This window comes from Astyanax mexicanus, chromosome 13 (assembly GCF_023375975.1).
Source record: "Astyanax mexicanus isolate ESR-SI-001 chromosome 13, AstMex3_surface, whole genome shotgun sequence".
NCBI lineage: Eukaryota > Metazoa > Chordata > Actinopteri > Characiformes > Acestrorhamphidae > Astyanax > Astyanax mexicanus.
In genome coordinates this window covers 43,645,021-43,665,295 of record NC_064420.1, presented here as the reverse complement: position 1 = coordinate 43,665,295, position 20,275 = coordinate 43,645,021, and the positions used below count along the sequence as shown (strand labels likewise).

General features: G+C 35.0%; 1 protein-coding gene and 1 long non-coding RNA gene across 3 annotated transcripts in view; one reads left to right on the top strand and one right to left on the bottom strand.

Moving 5' to 3' along the window:
- The first annotated feature begins 5,449 nt into the window (after window positions 1-5,449).
- Window positions 5,450-18,806, top strand: LOC125806748 (uncharacterized). The gene is made up of 4 exons (XR_007441567.1): window positions 5,450-5,570; window positions 9,616-9,732; window positions 15,338-15,504; window positions 18,683-18,806. It is a non-coding gene; the product is annotated as an uncharacterized LOC125806748 (long non-coding RNA).
- adcy6b (adenylate cyclase 6b) overlaps window positions 11,259-20,275 on the bottom strand; it is an 86,439-nt gene continuing 77,422 nt past the window's right edge. For both annotated transcript variants that reach the window (XM_022676867.2, XM_022676866.2), the window contains exons 18-23: window positions 19,201-19,224; window positions 18,724-18,856; window positions 16,918-17,181; window positions 15,360-15,564; window positions 14,740-14,864; window positions 11,259-13,143 (exon numbers count right to left, since the gene is read on the bottom strand). In XM_022676867.2, coding sequence (XP_022532588.2) covers window positions 13,015-13,143; window positions 14,740-14,864; window positions 15,360-15,564; window positions 16,918-17,181; window positions 18,724-18,856; window positions 19,201-19,224 — 880 coding nt within the window. In that variant the 3' untranslated portion in view covers window positions 11,259-13,014. The remainder of the gene's footprint in view (window positions 13,144-14,739; window positions 14,865-15,359; window positions 15,565-16,917; window positions 17,182-18,723; window positions 18,857-19,200; window positions 19,225-20,275) is intronic.

The window sequence follows — 20,275 nt, the reverse complement described above, 5'->3', positions numbered from 1 at the left end:
TGGGTCTGACTGATGCCCATTGTTTTCTTAATCCTGTATCACGTTGCGGTTTATGAATGAATGCCGCTGAATGGCATCAGTCAGTCGTGCCAGTCAGAGCCAAATGGTGACGTTCCAATTGTTATTCCTTGATGCTGGATAATAAACAAGATTATGCCATTGAGTGCTGGGGTATTCACTGAACACCCAGAGCGAGGGCACAGTTCAGATAGCCAGCGCATTCTTGTACAGTGTAATTTGGTTATATGTGATATGACAAGCTAAATGACACTCGAGTAATACAGATGTCTTACAAAGTATATTAATGATGCTGTTATAGCACTATGAAATAGTGTTGAAATAGGAAGATTAGAGAGAATGGTAATTATCTTCCTAACAGCTTTATAAAAATGTTCCTTTATTGTGATTATAATTTAATAGTACATTAAAATTCTTCTTTTGGCATATCCCAGAATGCAAGGGTACTGGAGCAGAAAGAGTAGAATTCAGGCCCAGTGGCAGGTTAGTAGACCTGGTTATCGAACCTACAACCCTGTGATTAACAAACAAATGCTCAGATTATTGATCCACCTTTGCCATGTTAAAGACATTAAATATACTGGTTCAACTGATTAAAACATTTAATCAGATAAATAACTACAATATTCTATGATTTAATCACAATTAAGTTAAAATGCTTGCATTTTTAGAAGGGAGAGAAAATAAATAAACATGTAGTGCTGTGGCTAGAGTAAACTTTATACATTTTATTGTAATATCTAAGTGTAATGTCTGCTGATTCTATTTTAGGTGTCAGGGAGAGCATTAGCATTGAACATGAGGAAGCTCAACACAGAAGCCTTAATGGAGGAAATGAATGTGCGACACTTTGCAGAAGAAAGGTGTGTGTGTGTGTGTGTATGAGAGAGAGAGAGAGAGAGAAGCAGAACAATGAGAAAAGAAGGGGTGTCAGAGTGAGAGTTAGTTATGAGATTTAATCCAGTATAGTAATGAGATTAATTCAGCATAAATGGAAATACAACAGTGCTGTACTTTATATTTACATTGCTAAATATAACCACTAAAAATGTCACTAGGGTCTGTGGAAAGAAGGCAGGACGACAGAATGTTTGATTTGCATAAATAAATTATTAAGCGCAATCGTTGACTTTGATAGCTGACTAACTAAATACAAATTTAGATGGAGCCTTCTGTCTGCTCTGCATTCTCTGCCAATATGTTCCATATTTGTAAAAAAAAATATCTGAAATTTTTACATTGAAATTTTACATTTTTACATTGAAAATCGTAGGCAGTGAAGCTGGGGAAAGTGACTAATTGAATGGCTCCAACAAATTGTTCAGAACAATCATAGACGCACATTGTCCAGCTTCTGCTCTGTGAACCTTTTAATTCTATCTGCATTCTGTTCCCTGTTTTCAACAGTGTGGTGCTAAATATAAAAGAGAGAATTATACATTTAAACTAATCAACTACATTACAACTACATCAACTAATTTCTATCACACATTAATATGTGACAGACACACAGTTGTCTATCTGACCATGTCTGCAGTGTGCATGTGCGTGTGTTTTGTAATGGGTTTTACACATCAGCTCATAGTACTCCATTGTGAATAATAGACGGGTAAAGGAATCTTTCCCTCTTTTCAGCCTATGAGAAGCTGATCAATAATTCAAAATGTGTTGTGCCACTAGATACTGTGCTGAGTGGGCCTGGCACATGTATGAGGGTGTGTGTTTCTGTGTGTGTGTCTGTGTGTGTGTGCTTGTGTGCGTGTGTAATGAGGGGGACTGACTGATCCGGCTGGTCAAAACCAGCATTAAAGTTACATGGATTTCACCAAACCAATCAATGAATTTAGATTTTTCTGATGTAGTTATGCAGAGCTTTTTTTATTGGTGGACCTGCCCTTTAAACAATCTTTAAATAGACAGCCCTGACTAAATCAAAGTTTATTTCAGGGTCAGTTGTGGTTTGTATGACCTCAGTTGTTTTTCTTAGATATGAAAATAAATGTATAGAGAGTTTTTATTTCTGGCCATTTATTACTCCAGAGTGAACTCATTTTAAAAGCCAGTCGTTATGAAATTGGATTGAATATGTAGTTCTATGTTGTCGTGTGCCAACTTTCCTCAAAGCTGAGGAATTTTTCCTCAAACAGCCGAGGAACTGTGTGTGATTTCATCTACTAATAATTTGTCTGTTCATTATTGTTATAAAGCAGCACTGGGTTTAACAAAGGCTCTATAATAATAATAATAATAATAATAATAATAATAATAATAATAATAATAATTGTTATATTTATAATTACCATCAGATTTTTTTATATAGGGCTTTTTACAACTGTTGTTGTCGCTGCAAAGAAATGTGGTAGCAGGACAGAGTATCAAACACTAAACCTCAATAATAATAATAATAATAATAATAATAATAATAATAATAATAATAATAATAATAATAACAAAAACAACAAGTAGTAAAAACTCCCATACAAAAATCATATGTTGTATGGATATTGTATGAATATAAGTTTGTTCTACCTAAAAACATTACAACTTCTTATTACACTTATTAACCCTTTAACTTCATTTAACTTCATTTATGTCCCATCAGCAGGTCTGTTATAATAATTATGCTATGAGTGTATAGTACAATATTTTTATAAGACCACAGTAAGTTTAGCTGATCTCAATACTGTTGTATTTAATGTGAGTAAACCATTTACATGAATAAGCTAGTATGTTGACTTTGTTTGAATATTATTATTTAAATAAGAATTAAAGGTTCACTTCTAATTGTGAGTAATGTGTAAATGCATGATTATGGCTTTGATATTAACATAAAATCAATGAAATTAAATTGTCTTAAAATGATAATGTCCTATAAAAACTGTCTAATCATTGGATTGTGGCAGGTGCAGCACATTACATCTGCTGAGCTCTGGCATCTTGATCAGGGCATGTCTGTACCTGCCTGTGGCGTCTCAGAGAACTCAGGGAATTAATCAAACACAGAAGATTAAATATTTAATCATTAGAGGGTCAGGACTGAGTACACACCGCTGATTATTAATTTGGAAGTTAAAGTCAATATAGCTGAGATATGTTTCTCATTAAAGCGACAATTTGTAGATTTTGAGTTTTGAGGTTTTGAGAATGTGTATTTGCACCGAGCTTGAGAATAAACATTTTTATTACAGGTTAATTTAAGTAAATTGCTGTGTAAAATTCTGTGCTTTTAAGTATATTGGTTTGTTAATTTTGTATTCATGTTTTATATATTGTAACAATGTTGAGAACAATTACCTTGAACAAACCTACCAGACCACTCTGTTTTTAGAATATTGTCATGCCAGGACAGTGATACCATATATTAGAATATTGTGTCCCCTCCCAACTCAGAAATACGACCGATTTAACTTTAAAAAAAAAAAAACATAGGGACTGCTGCTTTAACTAAACACCCCAGAAACCTAAAACTCACTTAGTGCTGAACAGATGATCTACTAAAATCAACTTCAAGTGGTGAAAACCTACTCAAATGACAACAATGGTTGTTCTCCGGCCCCTGTTTACAAAACATGGTACACAGCCGTGATCAGATAGGGTGGAGAGACTCAAAGCCCACTTGTTTGAGAATAGGGGCACGGTGTGTTTGAGCTGCTATTAACCACCCGTATCGCTGTATCATGAGTGCCAGCGCTGTGATGGCCAGCAAATCCCGGCCTAAATAAAAGATGAGGCTCTGACTTTTGGGTCAAGTAGAAGTGACACCGGTGACGCCTCTGCTCAGGGCTAAAAGCCACTGCTAGGGCATGACAGGATAGTGCATTTAGCCCTGCTCAGCTGTCCCGAGTTATTGCTCTTTAGGCCAGAATAGGCCAAATATGTCTCATGGCCTGAGTGAACAAGAAATCATCTAATCCAGCTCATCTATGCATGACTCTCTCAATCTTCAAAGATTGCTGTGTGTAATGTGAGGTGCACCAAGCACAGACCTGTCATCACCTCGCCCTGACTCGCATTTCCCAGGAAATAACAGTGAACTAACGGGCCCTCTCTGGTTTCTAATGACGGGCATGCATTATTGAGCAGGCCCTCCCAGGCAGTGCAGTATGTTGACACTGAGGACCCACTGGATGCACAGGGTCAGTCACGCACTAAACGGTCCAGCAGCACTGATAACGCCTCTGTTTAATTCATGTCATTTACCCAGTAGAGCCCGTACTGTACAGTTCACAGAACGAGACGCAACTCTTAGAGGAGTTTTACCTAACCATGACTCGACAACTCCTAACAGGGTTTCTATTATTCTGTGTAGATCCTCCACATTAACACTGGATTGGTTAAACACACATAGCTTAGAGAGCAATACAAAACTAAAAAAAAACAATAACCACGAACATAGATAATCTTGTCATACGCTAAAGCTGTGCTGTGTGCAAAACATAACTAAAAATTAATATTGAATAGTACACAGTATTTAATGAATAAATAATAAATAGATCCAGCCCAAAGCTTAAGATGCAATTGAAATAAATGAATAGTTATAAAACATAAATATAAACAATTCTAGTCTTATGCTAAAGCTTAGGGGGGAAAAACAAACAAACAAATAAATAATAATACACAGTAATAAATAAATAAACAAATACATAAATAAATAAATAAATAAATTGGGGCATATGCGAAAGCTTAAGATACAATCAAAATAAATCAGTAATTTTTAAATATCCAAAGTTTATAAAAATATATCCTAGTTTTATTCAAAAGGTAATTATGCAATTAAAAATAAATAAACAAATCTAGATTAATAAACAAATATGGATAAATACATTTAGTCTTATCTAATAGCTGAAGAAAAAACATTCCAAATTAATTAAGTGTGTTAATTTTTCAAAATTTTCACATGCTTTATTTTGCAAATTCAAATACTTTATTTTCTTTCCCAGATGTGTTTAATACAAAATAAAAAAGGATTGTACTCTAAAACATGCAGAAAGTGAGTGGTTTGTTTTAATGCAGAAAATAAATAATACATTTAAATAAAGCAAAATAAAATGATACAGGTGATTAAATTATTTGTATTTTTATTGGCAGCCTGTTTAAGCTCTTCTAAGTTCTTCCTTTTTATTTAGTGTTTGATAAATAATTTATTGGTATATATGTAACATTTACATAAATGAAACGCGGTATGTGGGAAAGCAATGGCACATTTAATGTTATGCTTTCCGTGTAGAGAATATAAAACAAAAATTAGTGAATTAGTGTGAGTGATTATTCTGTCTGTTTTAGTCTTTAGTATTTAGTGTTTAGTAATTTCTGTTCTTTTGTTATTTCTGTAATTTTTTATTATTATTATTATTATTATTATTATTATTATTATTATTATTATTATTATTATTATTATTATTATTATTATTATTAACTGTTTGAGAGACAGGTACAGGTGTAAGGCACAGACTGCGGTCTCAGAGCGCCCCCTAGCGCTGCTGTTCAGCATCACACTGAAGCAATCAGCGAACACCTGCGGAGATCAGCAGCAGCTTCAGACCTCAGAGCAGGTAAGAACAGATTTTACCGCGTTTGTGTTTGTTTTAGTGTTAATTGGTTAAACTTTGGTTTCTTGTTGCTTCTCTAGTGAAAATATTTAACGTAAAGCTTCTTGTTTGCTGAATAAAACATATTTTTATAAGTTTGTGAATAAAAAATAAGTTAAAAAGGCCAAATTTGGGTGGGTTTAGTGGCGCTACCAAACCAATCAATACCGGACGCCATATTGGCTTTATGTTCAATATGTTGCTTTACCTCGCCTTCACTGTAAAAGTGGATTATTTAAAAAAGCATTGAGTAAACTGAGTCAGAGCTGTGTTAGAGTTAGTAATGTTTTTGTAAATACACATTATAATCGAGTAAAATCAGTTTATCACATCAGAGAAAGCCTTACAAACTGCCTGCTTCAAATTTCTCAACATAATTAAAATTACTTTGGGTCAGAATAACGTGTCTCTTAGGTCTGCAGCATAAATAAATAAATACAATTCTCTGAATTAACACAAATTACAAATATAGATGAGTGTTACCATTCAGTGTAAATAACTTTATACAGTTTTCATACAGTTTTCTTTGACGTCTTTGACGTTTTTTGTTTGCCATGTTCGTAGTGCTGCCTGGTTAACTTGAAGAATTTGTTTTAGAGGTTAAATAACACGTTAAAAATACAAAAATATAAATATTGAAAAGTTACTGCCACATTAAGTGTTTTCTACAGGTTTCTGTCAGAAGCATATTCCATTTTAAAGATTGCGTACATTTCTGTCGGAGAATTTTTATGTGGCAGAAATTTTCATGTTATGTTTGCACTGTGTTTAATATAAAAGCTTTATGTAAAAATAAAATATATATATAGAAACGCTCACACATTTATAGAATATCGACATTTTTTTCTTCAATAATGTCTGGGCCAAATATATGAGTTAAAAAAGTAAAAGTTAAATAGTTAAAAAAAAAGATTTATTCATTTCAGTTATTTATTAAATACCTTTATTCAAATATCTATATGTTTAATATATTTATATATTGATCTAAATGTTAAATTTAACTATATATATATATATAGAGAGAGAATTTCCTGTCCACCCTGTCACCTTAAGAATCTTCACACTGTTTTATTTAAAGGGACTGAAGGCACTTGCTGCATGTTCACAAGTAAATAATATTGATTTCACTTTCACTTAATTTATCATATTGTCTCCATATTTAGGTGAGGGACAGCTTAAGCCTAGTAAAATATCACAGTTCTTAAAATAATTTTGGAAAATCGTAATGTAACTTTGAAAAAGAACAAGAACAGTCACTGTAAAAAGTTAAAAAAAATTGACTCTAGGTCTTTTTTTAAAATCACATGCTGTTTTTTTCCTGATTTTCATTGTCCACTCTGTTCTCTTCACCTGATTTTTTTACTCTGATATTTAGACCTAATTCCGACCTACGCAATGCAAGATTGATGTTTACCAGTAATTTGATTGTGTCTCTGAATGCACCAACTACCCCTCGCTGCAGAACCACAAGTCCAGGGGGTGGGGCTGGATCTGATCCAACTCTTCCTACGTCGTGTTTTCATTGGTCTGAAGCAGATCGGACTCTTCCCCATCCGGTTTTACTCACTCGCCTTTCGGAGTCAAGTAAACAATCACGAACGTGAAAGTAAGTTCATAATAGACACATTTTCATTTTGCTAATGCTATTAATTAGTTTCGTTGGGTGATTTTACTTAATTGAAAATCTGATTGCTTCTGTTTGCGCGAACAACCTAAGCTATCTAGTAGGTGGCTAACTGACGGTTAAAGCTGATTTAACTTTGACTTTGTTCGCCGTTTTGATTGTGTATTAATATCTGTAATAATAAATGAACATGGTAGCTGGTAGATAAGACACTCATTGGCATCCTTTATTTTAATTATTTATTTTTTATTTAGGCCCTTTTTATTAAAGATAAAAAAAATGAAATAGTTAATAATTATATAGGAAATGTACAGCATTTTATTATGTTTGTAATCACAGACATGTTCCTTCTTTTAAATCTGTATTGTGTGATTTAAATGTGCTACGTAGCAAATAACATTTTGATCTATAAACGGTAAAAGTCTTAAGGTTGGGTTCCAGGATTTATTTGATAAGATAAAATAAGTCCTGGTCGGGAAACGTAAGCGACACGTGTTAAGTTTAACGAGGAATTGAAATGCGATGACTTAAAACCAATGAAAAGAAGATATGGGTGGTCAGGAGGTCAGGCTCCACCCCTTGGATCAGATCCACCCCCACCCCCTGGACTTGTGGTTCTGCAGCGAGGGGTATCTCGAATGCACACAGGTACATAATAAAAGTGTGAGCTCGCTTGAGCCAGAACCAGGCAACCATATTTAATACAACTAACTAGATTCTAGCAGAGAGAAACCACAGTATCATTTTAGAATAGAGAGAGTTTTACTTTTAACAAGGTGTCTTAAATACTGAACATAGACTGAAATTTGCTATGGTAGGAAGCAGTAGCTTCATAAGGCTTTCTCTGAAGTGATTCGTAGTGTTATCCCACAACAGATAACATTAAAAGAAAATTAAGAAAAGTTTTGAAAGGTTTCCAGGAAGGTAAAAACCATAGAAATGTTCCAGGAACCATTCTGAAACATAAAACATAATGGAAGTTATTAAAATATTTTTCAGATAATGTTTCCAGATGATGAATACTAACATTATGGAAACGTTAAAAATAACATTTCCATTCAAATAATTTAAAAAATATTTTTCTGAACATTCTAAACATGAACTGTAATGTTAAGAATTTTGTAAAGATGCCAAGTTAGAAGAAGTTCAGTACAGTACACTAGCACATGATGGTGCCCATGTTTACCCTCCCTGGTCCCATCATGCACCCTGGTGGGCATTCATCTATTGGTTCAATTTGAAACCAGTAGACAAATATTTCAGGTTGCCAGTGCTGCTAACCTTATAGTGGAAGAGTAAATAAATACAACACAATAAAATAAACACACATTAGGAATAAACAACTAGGAATAAAGTACTCAGTTTATTGATTTATCCTGTTTGAGTGGGAAAAAAATATTTTTTTAACAAAGTGCATTTCTTTTTTCTTTTGAAAACCAGCGTATAATATTGATAATTCAGATGGATCACAAATCCCATTTAACAGCACTATAGTTTAAACACAGCTACTGCAGAAGGCTTAATCCAGTGTGGTGATGGTGAAGCAGTCCCTCAGTCTTATTCTGTCCTGATGGCAATACAGCGCAGAAATGATACAGTTTAGCTTTTCCTACTGTTAGACTGTATTAAAATTAAAAAGTAATAGCCTGATGAAGAAAAAAAAAAACAAATGTAATGTTTTCCCCTCTTATCCCAAATGTAGATCAGTAGTTGGAGTTTGGAGTTATATAGTTTTTATTATATAATGTCCGCATATTAGATATTGGGTTACAGAGTTTCAACCATCATTTCTAGACCCCCAAGGAGCAGTTTCCCAGCTAAAAAAGCATATTGCAATATTTTGGTTTTGGAGTATTGATTTTTAATTACTAGTTTTCATGTAAAGATTGGGGTCAGATGTGCTAATTTTGTGTTCTTTAAACAATGCACACTAGATGGCATTGTTGTACTCTGTATTCAGGATTTGATTTAAACAATCTCAATATATTGCCTTGCCTACAGTATCGCAGTATATTGCGATATGTTGCATGTTAACAGCTGTTTCATAAGAATTATATTGCCATTTCTTGCACACAGCCCTATTTTAATGGATATTTTTCATTGAATGAAAGTCTATTCTAAGTCTAGACTTGATCCCTGTGTGGAAAACTAACTTCAAGTCTGTGGACTTTGGTCTCCCAGACTTTGAACATACAGTTTTGGCCCTAAATTACACAGCCCTGGTCAGAACATTCACAATAGAGGTCAGTGTCATCAGGTCCAAGTCAAATCTGTAAGGCCTGGGAGTTTTAAGTACCGGTATGTACTTTATATATGAGTGGACAGCACATCCCTGTTTCTGAGGATTTGAAGACCGCTATAACCCTGTCCATGTTCTTTTTTTAGTAAGAAGTCCTTTGACTGTGTGTATATCGGGAGCCATCACAGCCTGAACATTTGGACCAGAAAGGAGAAAATGAGATTTCTATGTAAAGACTGCTCGATCAACTGCACACCAAGTCTGTAAGTACACTAATACACCATTTTCATTATTGACATTATACTGTTCGTGATATCAGGCAGTCAGTATTATCACACCAAATAACTCCTACAAAGTGAGCACATCTTAAAGAAAAAAAAACAACAGAGAAGGGTATTAACATGGGATGGGCTTGCAGTATTGAGAGACTGAAACGGACCAAAAAAAATACTGGATGTCATTTTGTAAGAAAGTTATTATTTTTCTTTTTTCTTTTTTACTAACGTGGAACTGGGCATGATTAGTGCATCCAAATAGCAGAGACTGTACAGGCCTTTTTATATTGTCGTTTTAATATACAGTTGTAAGTCTATAAAGCACTATAATAAGAGGACACTTCAGGATGATTCATATTTGTTTTCCAAAATATATATATATATAATTTTATTTATTTAATCTATTTAACAACATTTTTTGCTTCAGTTGTATTAATATTGTGGCTGATCAGTGTGATTTAAGTAAGTTTGTCATTATACTTGTACAGCTTAATTAAAGGAGAAATGTAGGGTAAAATAGACTTGGGTTGTGGTGAAACATGATAATGAATATGAACTTTTTAGTTAATTCTGAAATACAGCCTTACAGTGCTAGTGATAGGGGCATAGCATTCCCCATGCTAAGAAATCACTATTTTTTACACCATTACCAAGCTCAAAGTAGCTTCACACTTCATTAGTAGAATTCTGAGGCCCTGCTATTTAAAACGAGGCACCGAAGTGCAGTTAGTGTATTTTAAAAAATGTTTATACAAACCCGGAGTACATTGATGTAGTACTCCGAGTGCCAAAATCTGGAAATTCAATTAGTCGCTTGATGAGCTTAAATGACCAGGTAGGAGAGAGGAACTGATTTCAAAATTAATTCCATGGAAATGCATGAATATAATACAGATGTCCATTGAGTTAATTCTGCAATCTGTTCCCTTTTCTGACCTATTTGTGCTAGTCAGTTGACTTATCATGACTTAATTTCATGATGGCGACGCTCAATATCATGATGGCGACTTTTGGAAAACTACCTAAAGGTACTGTGTGTTTAAATAGTGCTTTTAATAAACTATCTGTGCACTTTTAAAGTTCTCAGTGCCTCGTTTTAAATGTCAGAGCCCTCAGAAATCTACCAATGAAGTGTAGAGCTACTCTATGCTTGTTAAAGGTGTAAAAATAGTGATTTCTTTGCATGGCAACACTATGCCCCCATCACTAGCATTGTAAGCCTGTTGGGAGAATCATCTAAAAGCTCTGTATTTGGGAATGCTGGGGGTAAATGGAGATGAGCTGTGTTTTTTTTAAGGCCATATGTAGAATAGAGGGTATAAATGCCTAGTATTGAGCTCTGAAGCAGTGGAACTGTGTTCTCTGGAATGATGGTGCTCCATCCAGTACTTTTGGGATGAGTAGGGGATGTGAAGGTGGTCATCCAACATGCTGAGCTCACTAATGCTCGTCACTGAATGCAATCAAATTCTTACAGCAATGCTAAACAGTAGAAACAAGTACTCAAACTCAACCAAAGCAGAATAAACTCTTTAATATTAATATTCTTCAGTTTGGACAACAATGAATGAGCAGTGTCCTGGTACCTTTGTCCATATAGTGTGTATATCATTGCTGAAAAATTACATTGGATTTCGGTAAATTTGATTGTTTAAACTGTATGTGCTACACTAAAACTTGAGAGCTGCTTTATGTGATGTATTTACTATTTTAGTTATTATTTATTTTAGACACTAGTGACTTTAATAGCTCTTTTAGCTCTTTTAGCAACTACACACTAGTAAGAGGCTTACAAAAGCTGTGAGGCTGTTAAGCATGATCTTCTTCAGGTAAAGCAGTAAATCAGCTCTGCTTCTACTAGCGATTTCTTTTTTATAGAGGGATAAAGGAAGGAACAAGGCCTGTCACAATAATGACATTAACTTATCGTACAATATATGGACATAATGTAAGTTATTTTTTGCTGACCTTGATATTGCCTGTGTTTATTTAGTGAAGAGATCCCATTAACGTTAATGTGTTAGTGTGAGATGTCATTTAAAAAAAAAAAAAACAGTGGCTTTATTTATTCAGTGTATTTAAACATGTTTATATTCTCTGAATATTTAAACTAATCAAATGCACTGTTTGTGTATTATTATATTAGTAGCATGAAATGGCCTTAAAATAAAGATATCCTGTATTAGTTGGTTCTGGGACAAAATATTTTCCAAGATGTGTTTATTGTGACAGACCTACATGGAACTGGAATATAACTATAAATTTAGATCAAACCAATATTTTTAGGAATGGAGAGAAAATCTATATGTACATGTAGAAATATTGATAATAATAGGTCAGACATGCCTAGGAGCAGTCAGTTTGGCAAGAAAGTAATTGCACATAGATTATAGAAATCTCACAGTGAGCAGTTATGCCCTTTAAAGATGACAGAATGACCTCTCTCTCACACAAACATACCCTCTCACACACATACACACACACACACACACTTAACTTACAGGTTCAGTAAGAACATAAAGAATAAAATACAATTCTTGGGTCCAAAGCCAGCACTTATCCTTCATAGTTTCTTCACTTCATAAAGTCCTCGAAACACTTCTAAACATCAACAGGACAGGGTAGAGTAGGCCGTGTGAATAAAAGTCACATTACAGCTCATTCTCTAGTCTGTAAAGTCTTGATGGTGTGGTGCACGAGAGAAAAGAGTTTTAAGTGCCCGTCAAAAAACATAGATCTTCAAAAATCATAAAAACACAAAGGAAAATCAGGTATCAGACATATCAAATGCGAATGTAGTGTTCCTATATCAAACATTGTTGTTCTTTGGTCAGTTGCATTCGTATTCTTCATCTTTGCATATATATATATATTTCTGTGTTTTTGCCTTTAAAGTGTTCTTTAAAAATCAGTTAAACAGAAAAAAAAATAAATAAGGAATACACATTTTGGTGTAGAACGTCCAAAACGTGACAAAACAATAAAAACGCAGCCTCTTCCACAGTTAGTTCCATCTAAGGCGAGAGCGCTCAGTGAGTTGGCTCTGTAACTCTGTAGGCAGTCTAAGAGAGCAGCTGAGAGTGAGAACACGTTCTCACTGTGTGCATATTTCACATACAATATAGAAGACCACCGTTAGGATGCTCCTGTGTGTGAGCCTCTCAGTGGTTATATGCTGGAACGGCGTGAGAAGTCCGCTTCAGCCCCTTCAGAGCGTACTGCCCCCTCCCTTTCGTTTCAGTGCAACTGCAGGCATTTATTTGGTCAGTGTTAACTGCTGGATGGGCCGCTGTTGAGAAAGTAAGTGGTCATCTCTCCTTTCCCCTTCACTTTGACAAGGCCACGGCACTCCAGCTGATAGCCCTTGCTGGCCAGAACGTGGTACAGGTCAGTAGTCACCTGTGGAGAGGAGAGATTTATCTTTAATTAGATTTTTTTCATTTGAATTTTAAAAGTTAGTTTTGTATAGATTTTATGTGAGCAAATAAATACATGTTCCACACATTTTTTGTTCACAAATTTAATGTACCAACAGAAGCTGTTTTTTCCATAACAAGATTGTGATCAGGCAATAGAAACACATTTAACACAAAAACTAAATATATACAAACATTTCTACCCAAGAGTAGTTCTAAACCATTTAAAACATGTTTAAAGTGCAGGTTGTCTTTAAAATTGAAACTAAGAAACGAAGCACTGCTGTAGGCCTATCCTTACAGATTGAACTTGAATGCAAATACAGTTAATTAATTGTCTATTTCTTTGGTTAAGAACCTTAGAGTGAATAGGTACTATTTTAAAACAGTAAATCTTTCCCAGTAAATTATTTATATTATTTTTTCCATCTGAAGTAAAATATTTGCATGAATATATGTAATATACATGCCCTTGCTGTTTAAAATATATAACCTTTAATATGATTGGACCATTCGATTGAATAATACTTTTTAACTGAAGCATCTTAAATATTACATTTGTAACTGTACACATTTTAGCAAACTGAAACCAGTATTCCTGTACTCTGAGTGTTAAACTATTCTGAGACTGTAATTGCAGCCACAGTACAGCAGATGGCAGTGTACATGCATGAATTAAATCAATGCTTATACTGTGTGCTTTTTGAAAGTATGTTGTGGATCAGTTTCCCAGACAGGGATTAGGCCTAGGACTACAAGCCTTGGACTACACATTCAGAATCAATATTCTCTATTGAAAGAAAAATGTAGCCCAGGAGGACTAAGCTTGAAGGAGAAATCTGGTGTAAAATGGACTTGGGGTTTAGTGAAACATGATAATGAGTAAGAACTTTTGTTGAAAAGCCTTCCTCCATTTACTCCCAGTATCCTGATATACAGCACTTTTAGCTGTAGCTCCCAACAGCCTTACAATGCTATGCGATAAGGGCAAATGCAAAGAAATCACTATTTTTACACCATTAAGTTCAAAGTATCTCCACACTTCATTGGTAGAATTCTGAGGGCCCTGACAGTTAAAATGAGGCACTGAGAGCTTTAAAAGCACCAGCTTTTCTCCAAGCACCACTGTCTTAAACCATGATACGTCGACTGATGAGCATGAAAGAATAGGTAGGATAAATGAAAAGATCAATTCAGAATCAATTCTGTATAGAATTCATACATTTCCACTGAATAATTTTGCAATCTGTTCCTCTATCACATCTATTTGTCTGTGCTCATTAGTCAACTTATCATGACTATCGTGAATGCTGGGGGAGAATGGACTGTCTGACAAAAGTTTGTAGTAGTTATGTTTCACTAAAATACCCGTACATTACACATTAGATTTCTTCTTTAATGCCTTTCCAAAAAAAAAAATAAACTGTATTTTTATTTGTATTTGTTTATTTTTTGTTTCTACAGAGAATAGCTACATTTTTTTGTTTTTTTTCCATAGAACCAACAGTTATATATAGTGGTGCTTACAAAAATAAAAAGTAAGAGATGTTTGTGTGTAAAGATTAGCAAGAACTTGTACCTGAATGCAGTCGGGAACTCCTGTGCTGTCCATGCGACTGGCTACATTCACTGTGTTCCCCCAGATGTCATACTGAGGCTTTCTAGCACCGATGACCCCGGCTACCACTGGTCCAATATTCAGACCTGTGAAACACATACATACTCAGCATTTTTATACTGTCAAAATATATCCTTACTGTCTGTAGTAATGAGGAAAAGCATAGCATTGGTCCAATACAATGTGCCAAATATTTAAGACAACATCTAATCAAAAACATATGCACAGTGTAATTTTTAATGTCATTGTGTAGGTCAGCTGAACACTGTCAAATTAATCGACCGTATTTAGCTACTTACTAATGGATACACACAGCCTGTGTAGTTACTATAGTGAAGTACTGCCAATAGAATAGGACTCTCTGGCTTAATGCCAGGTGTGAGCTAGAGGTATAAATACCCCCCACTCTTGTGGAGTAGTGAAATTGTGTTCTCTGGGATGATGTTGCATGATTAAATACTTTTGGGATAAGGAATCTGTGCTTATTGTTATAAATGTGGATTCTATTACAAATTATGTGCAACACCATGATGTTTGTAATTAAACATATCATCTACAGGCTAAAATGTCGAGCTACTGACCGATCTTCATCTGGAAGTTGTTGAAGGAGTGCTCGTTGATATACTTCATCTGCTCGCGGAGCCTCATGGCATAGTCAGCCAGCGCTAAGATGTGTGAGCGGCCCTCTCGGTCATACGTGGAGGCGTTCAGGCCCGACGCTGCCATGTAAGTGCTGCCTATTGTTTTGATCTTCTCCAGCTGCTTGAACTGATCCTCACTGATGATCTGAACACATTCAGTCATTGAGACAGAACAAAAAGAAAGTCAGTGAATGAAGTCAGTTCCAAAAATAACTGTATGCTATGTTTAATGTAAATAGAATTAAAAAAGCACAAATAGAAAGCAACATTTTGCAAATCTCTCAAGCCCATACTTCAATTACAATAGAACACATTAGATGTGTATCAGATTTAATAAAAAAGTCAAATATTTTTAAAACTCATTTAGAACTTGATGGCAGAAACAGATTTAAAAAAAAAACGAATTAAAAAAACATCTGCAATTTGCGACCAACTCATGTGACTGCTTCTAAGAAACTCTGGGTATAAAACCAGCACTTTAAAAAGGCAGAGATGTTAAAAGATGCACCACTCTGCCAAAACAAAAAACAATAAAATTAACCTAAAATTGCACAGACATTGGCACGCTGCAATTTATAATACCATCAAAAGATTCAGAGAATCTGGAGAAATCCCTGTGCACAAAAGACCATGCTGACAGTCAGTTGTTGAAGCTAGTGATCTGGCCCCTTAGGTGTTTAAAAACAGGATTAAGAACTGGATTAAAAACAGGCTGTACTAGAAATATATGCATGGGCTCAGGAACACTTCCAGAAATTATTGACTGTGAACACGTAAACGTGAACATGTAACGAAGAAGCCCTATGTCAACACCATTCAGAAGCACTGCTGTTTTCTCTGGGACAAACCTCCTTTAAGATTTAGATTTGTATGATCACTGAACATTTTTGCATTTTGCCATTTTAAATAAGCTTTTGTCCAAAGGATATGACTGCATTTCTGGATTGTGTTGATATATGGCTTCTTTTTTGCACATCTTCTATGTTCTATTGTGAATAAAATGTGTGTCTTTGAGTGGCAAGTTATAGCATTCTGTTTTTATATACTTTGATTGTTTGATTTACAATCCCAATTCCAAATTAAAAAAACCCTAAAAGTACAATGAGAGGAACTAAGAGACGCGACAATGTATTCCAAAAATTGTAAATGATGAATGGAAGCATTGATCCACCGAGGAAAGAAAAAAAAAAAAAAAAGTACAGTAAAGTGCAGGGTTTAATAATATACAGTATTTTAGGCACTTGTTTAAACATCTGTTCTAGTTAATTGTTGGCGGTGATGCATTCTAATTTATTTTTTTTTTATGTATTTGTCTTTGGCCCGAAAAAGATGGCAGAATTCTGTTTTTATTTTACGCAGCATCCTAATTGTGTTGTAAATACAACCATCAAACAGTCCTAAAAGTACAATGATTAGAACTAAGGACACACAAAAAGAACAGCTGACCAGAGTAAGAGTTAATGCAGCTAACCACAGTGTCCTCATTTCACCTTCTTACCTCATCAAAGTCTGCGATGATTTCGTTCAGCAGTCTCAGGCACTCCACGCCCTCATTATTAGCCTCAAGCTCCGTGTAGAACTCAGAGAAGTTACTGATGGAGGCAAACATCACAGCCACACACTCACATGACTGGTAGTACAGCTCGTCATTGCGACGCTCTCTGGCTAGGAAGTGGGCAGCCACGTCTTTAGGCAGGATGTTGTGAAGGAGACGACGGTTGTAGGCTTGCAGCTCCTCCATCTCCTCTTTCTCTTCAGTAGCCTGAAAACAGAACACACACGCACACAGCTAATGAGGACACCCAGGTCATGACATGCTTATTATTGTGTCATCATTTTTATTACCATGTTAAGTAACTGGACTTATTACACAAAGGTCTATTTCTCAGAAATTACACGCAAAATTGCTCATGTATTTTTAAATTATATAATTGGGGACTGGAAGCGCATAGATCCTGGTAATTTTAGGAGTTAAAAAATAAACTAAAATACAGTGCATGTTTTAGTAAAGCAAGATATTTTGAGTACAGTAAGCTGTTTTAACTGTTTGTGATGATGCACAGTACTGTGCACAGCGTTTTAGGCACTAACGCCAATAACAAAACCCGTTATCTTAGAGTTTTAGCTTGGAAAATCTCCAGATCATGTTAGAATAGATGTAGATAAACAAATACTAAAAATAACTTATTTATAAGGAATTGGTATCTTGTAAGCGAGCCAAAAAAAGGGAAGCCATTTCCTAAGAGTTGCCACATTTTGCCTAATGATACATATAGCAAAACAAAAATTTAACTGTCATGCAGTAATTATTCCTTTAGCATCGAGGAGAGTGTGGCACAAAAAAAAAAACAATTTTAACTGTAGACATTTATTTAAACAGATTAAGTAAAGTAAAACATTGTTTTCCTTTTACAATAACATCTGTAATTACTGAGGTATTATTGTGCGACACCCTAAAGAAAGTTATTAAAGATCCTTATTTCACACTGTGTAAATCACAAAGCAAACTAACATTTCATCAACATCCAATGAAAAACCTGTATCAACAGATTACGGTCATTTTGGAGAGTTTCTATTGGTCCATTCCTCAAGATATTTTGACACAATGTATAGTTTGTGGATTCAAATTAAGTACACAACTAAAAATAAACAGTGACTATATTCTGAAACTATGATAGTAAGAAATGGAAGTCTGGACCCACTAATAGAACCAGGTCATTTAAGGGCATAAAAAGTACAATAAAATGCTGCAGGGTTTAGGGATGACTGACATTTCATGATCTCGAGGACATTTAACCTAATGATACTTAATCCTCTGGGCTTAAGTTTTTTGCCTATACACCAATTATTTGACATTTTCTTCTTGTCTTTGTTAATTTAATGTACTTTTTTTTTTAAAGGTATTTATGTATTTTACTGTTTTCAATACTGTTAAAATGTATTAGCATAGGCATTCTTTACTTCAGGTTGCCAGAAATGTATTATTCTTTTATTTATAATTTATTATTAACTAACCATTTGTACCATTTGAACTCACTCAGCTTTCAGCTGCACTTTTTGTAGGTGCTAAAAACAAAAGTTACATTTTCATTGGGAGAAGAGATGGGTGCAGATAGGTCATATTACAATTACTACCAGTTTCTATTTGCTATAAAAAATGTTAATTGATGTGTGCCAGTCTCTTAGAGTAGGGTGTCTAGCATATTTTCTTTACCAATACTCTCAATACTGCTCATTGTGTCACATCTATTCTTATCTCAAAGTTCCAGGACAGTCTAATTCCCGAGGGCATTGCGAGAGGTACCTGAAGCTTCCACAGGAAATCCAGGCGAGCAGTGGACTCCACCTGCTGGGCATGCAAGTACAGCGCCAGCACAAACACAGTGAGGATTACTGGAGTCATCACCTTCAAGGACACCTTACTCATCCTTTCGTGGCTATATGGAGAACAGGAAGTAAACACAGGCCGTATATTCTCTCAGAGCTGAACAGAAGCAGAAGTTGTAGGCAGTGATTTGCAGTAAAAATGAACCCATGAATACGTTTATCTTTACGGTCACTCCAGTTACATTTTATAAGCCTATTCTGCTTTTGTTCGGATTCAGTTTTATGAGTTTGTGTAAAAGTGCAGAGTTTCTAGGAGGGGAAAAGACAATGAAAAGCTAGAACAAATTTAGATTCAAGGTTAGGCGGAAAGACTTGGGCTCATTCTATCAGTCGCTCTGACATTGAACTATATTTCACAAGAGCACACAATCAACGCTAGGTGTCATGAACTTACCAATGTGTTCCATTGAAACCGGACCTGTATACAAAAATAGAAATACTCCCATTAGTGGCCTACATGACCCACAAAGAACACACAGACACACACAGAGCCTGGAACACAGTAGACTCTCTGGCAAGAGACCTACAAACCGTATAAAACTGGGGTCTGAACAGTACGTCAGCTTTCTGGTAATATCGACTGATATTAATGGCCCAGAGTGTAATTAATACAAAAAAAGGAAATAATGCAAATAACTATAAGCTTTTTTTGCCCAAAAAGTAAATCTGTATATGTATAGTATATCTGTATAATGTGATATTACATTGTATCAGCAAAATGTAATGAGTATATCCTTCTTTTTTTTGGAGTAAATATTTTTTTTTTACTAGATTACAGTTAGTGATGTTGAATGATAACCATCACAGCTCTTTCCCAATTTATCTCAAAAATATTGGCTTGAGCACCAGCATTAATGGCCAATAGCATTTCTAATTTGTACCCCTACCCCTTAATTTCAAGTGTAACCCTTCCTTGTTGGAACAGAGTTACAGGGGGAAAAGGGGTGAAATCGTCCCCCTATGAATTGAGACAACCCTTCAAGAGCTTGTTATAAAGACATTGGCCATAGAACATTGAAACTGCACATTAAACTATTAAAGCAATAGTGGTTATTTAACAAGGAAAATACTTTATTTGTGGGCTTCTTTTGTGGCTTGTGCTGCTCGCTATCTTGCCAGTGATTCTCAGCCCTCTGTTTGGATTGTGTCTTAAAAAAAAATCTCAGTTTGAAGGGTCATATAATCCTAACAAGAATCAAGACACCCTTCTCCTTGGTGTGCACATTCAAAAGAGAGGGTTTGGGGTAAGTGGTGGAGCCAAGGGGCGAAATGAGATTGGGCCATAGAACATAGTTCCTCTGCTCCACAGTTAAATGCTGTAGAGCTTTTTACACCTATAGGCAACACTTGGCTTTATGCATGTTACAATATGTTTACCTGCTCCAGAGAGTCCTATTTTATTTACATTTTTTATTTTATTTTTTACATTAATACTTTTCTGAAGGGACTAAAGGGCTATCTGTGTCAGC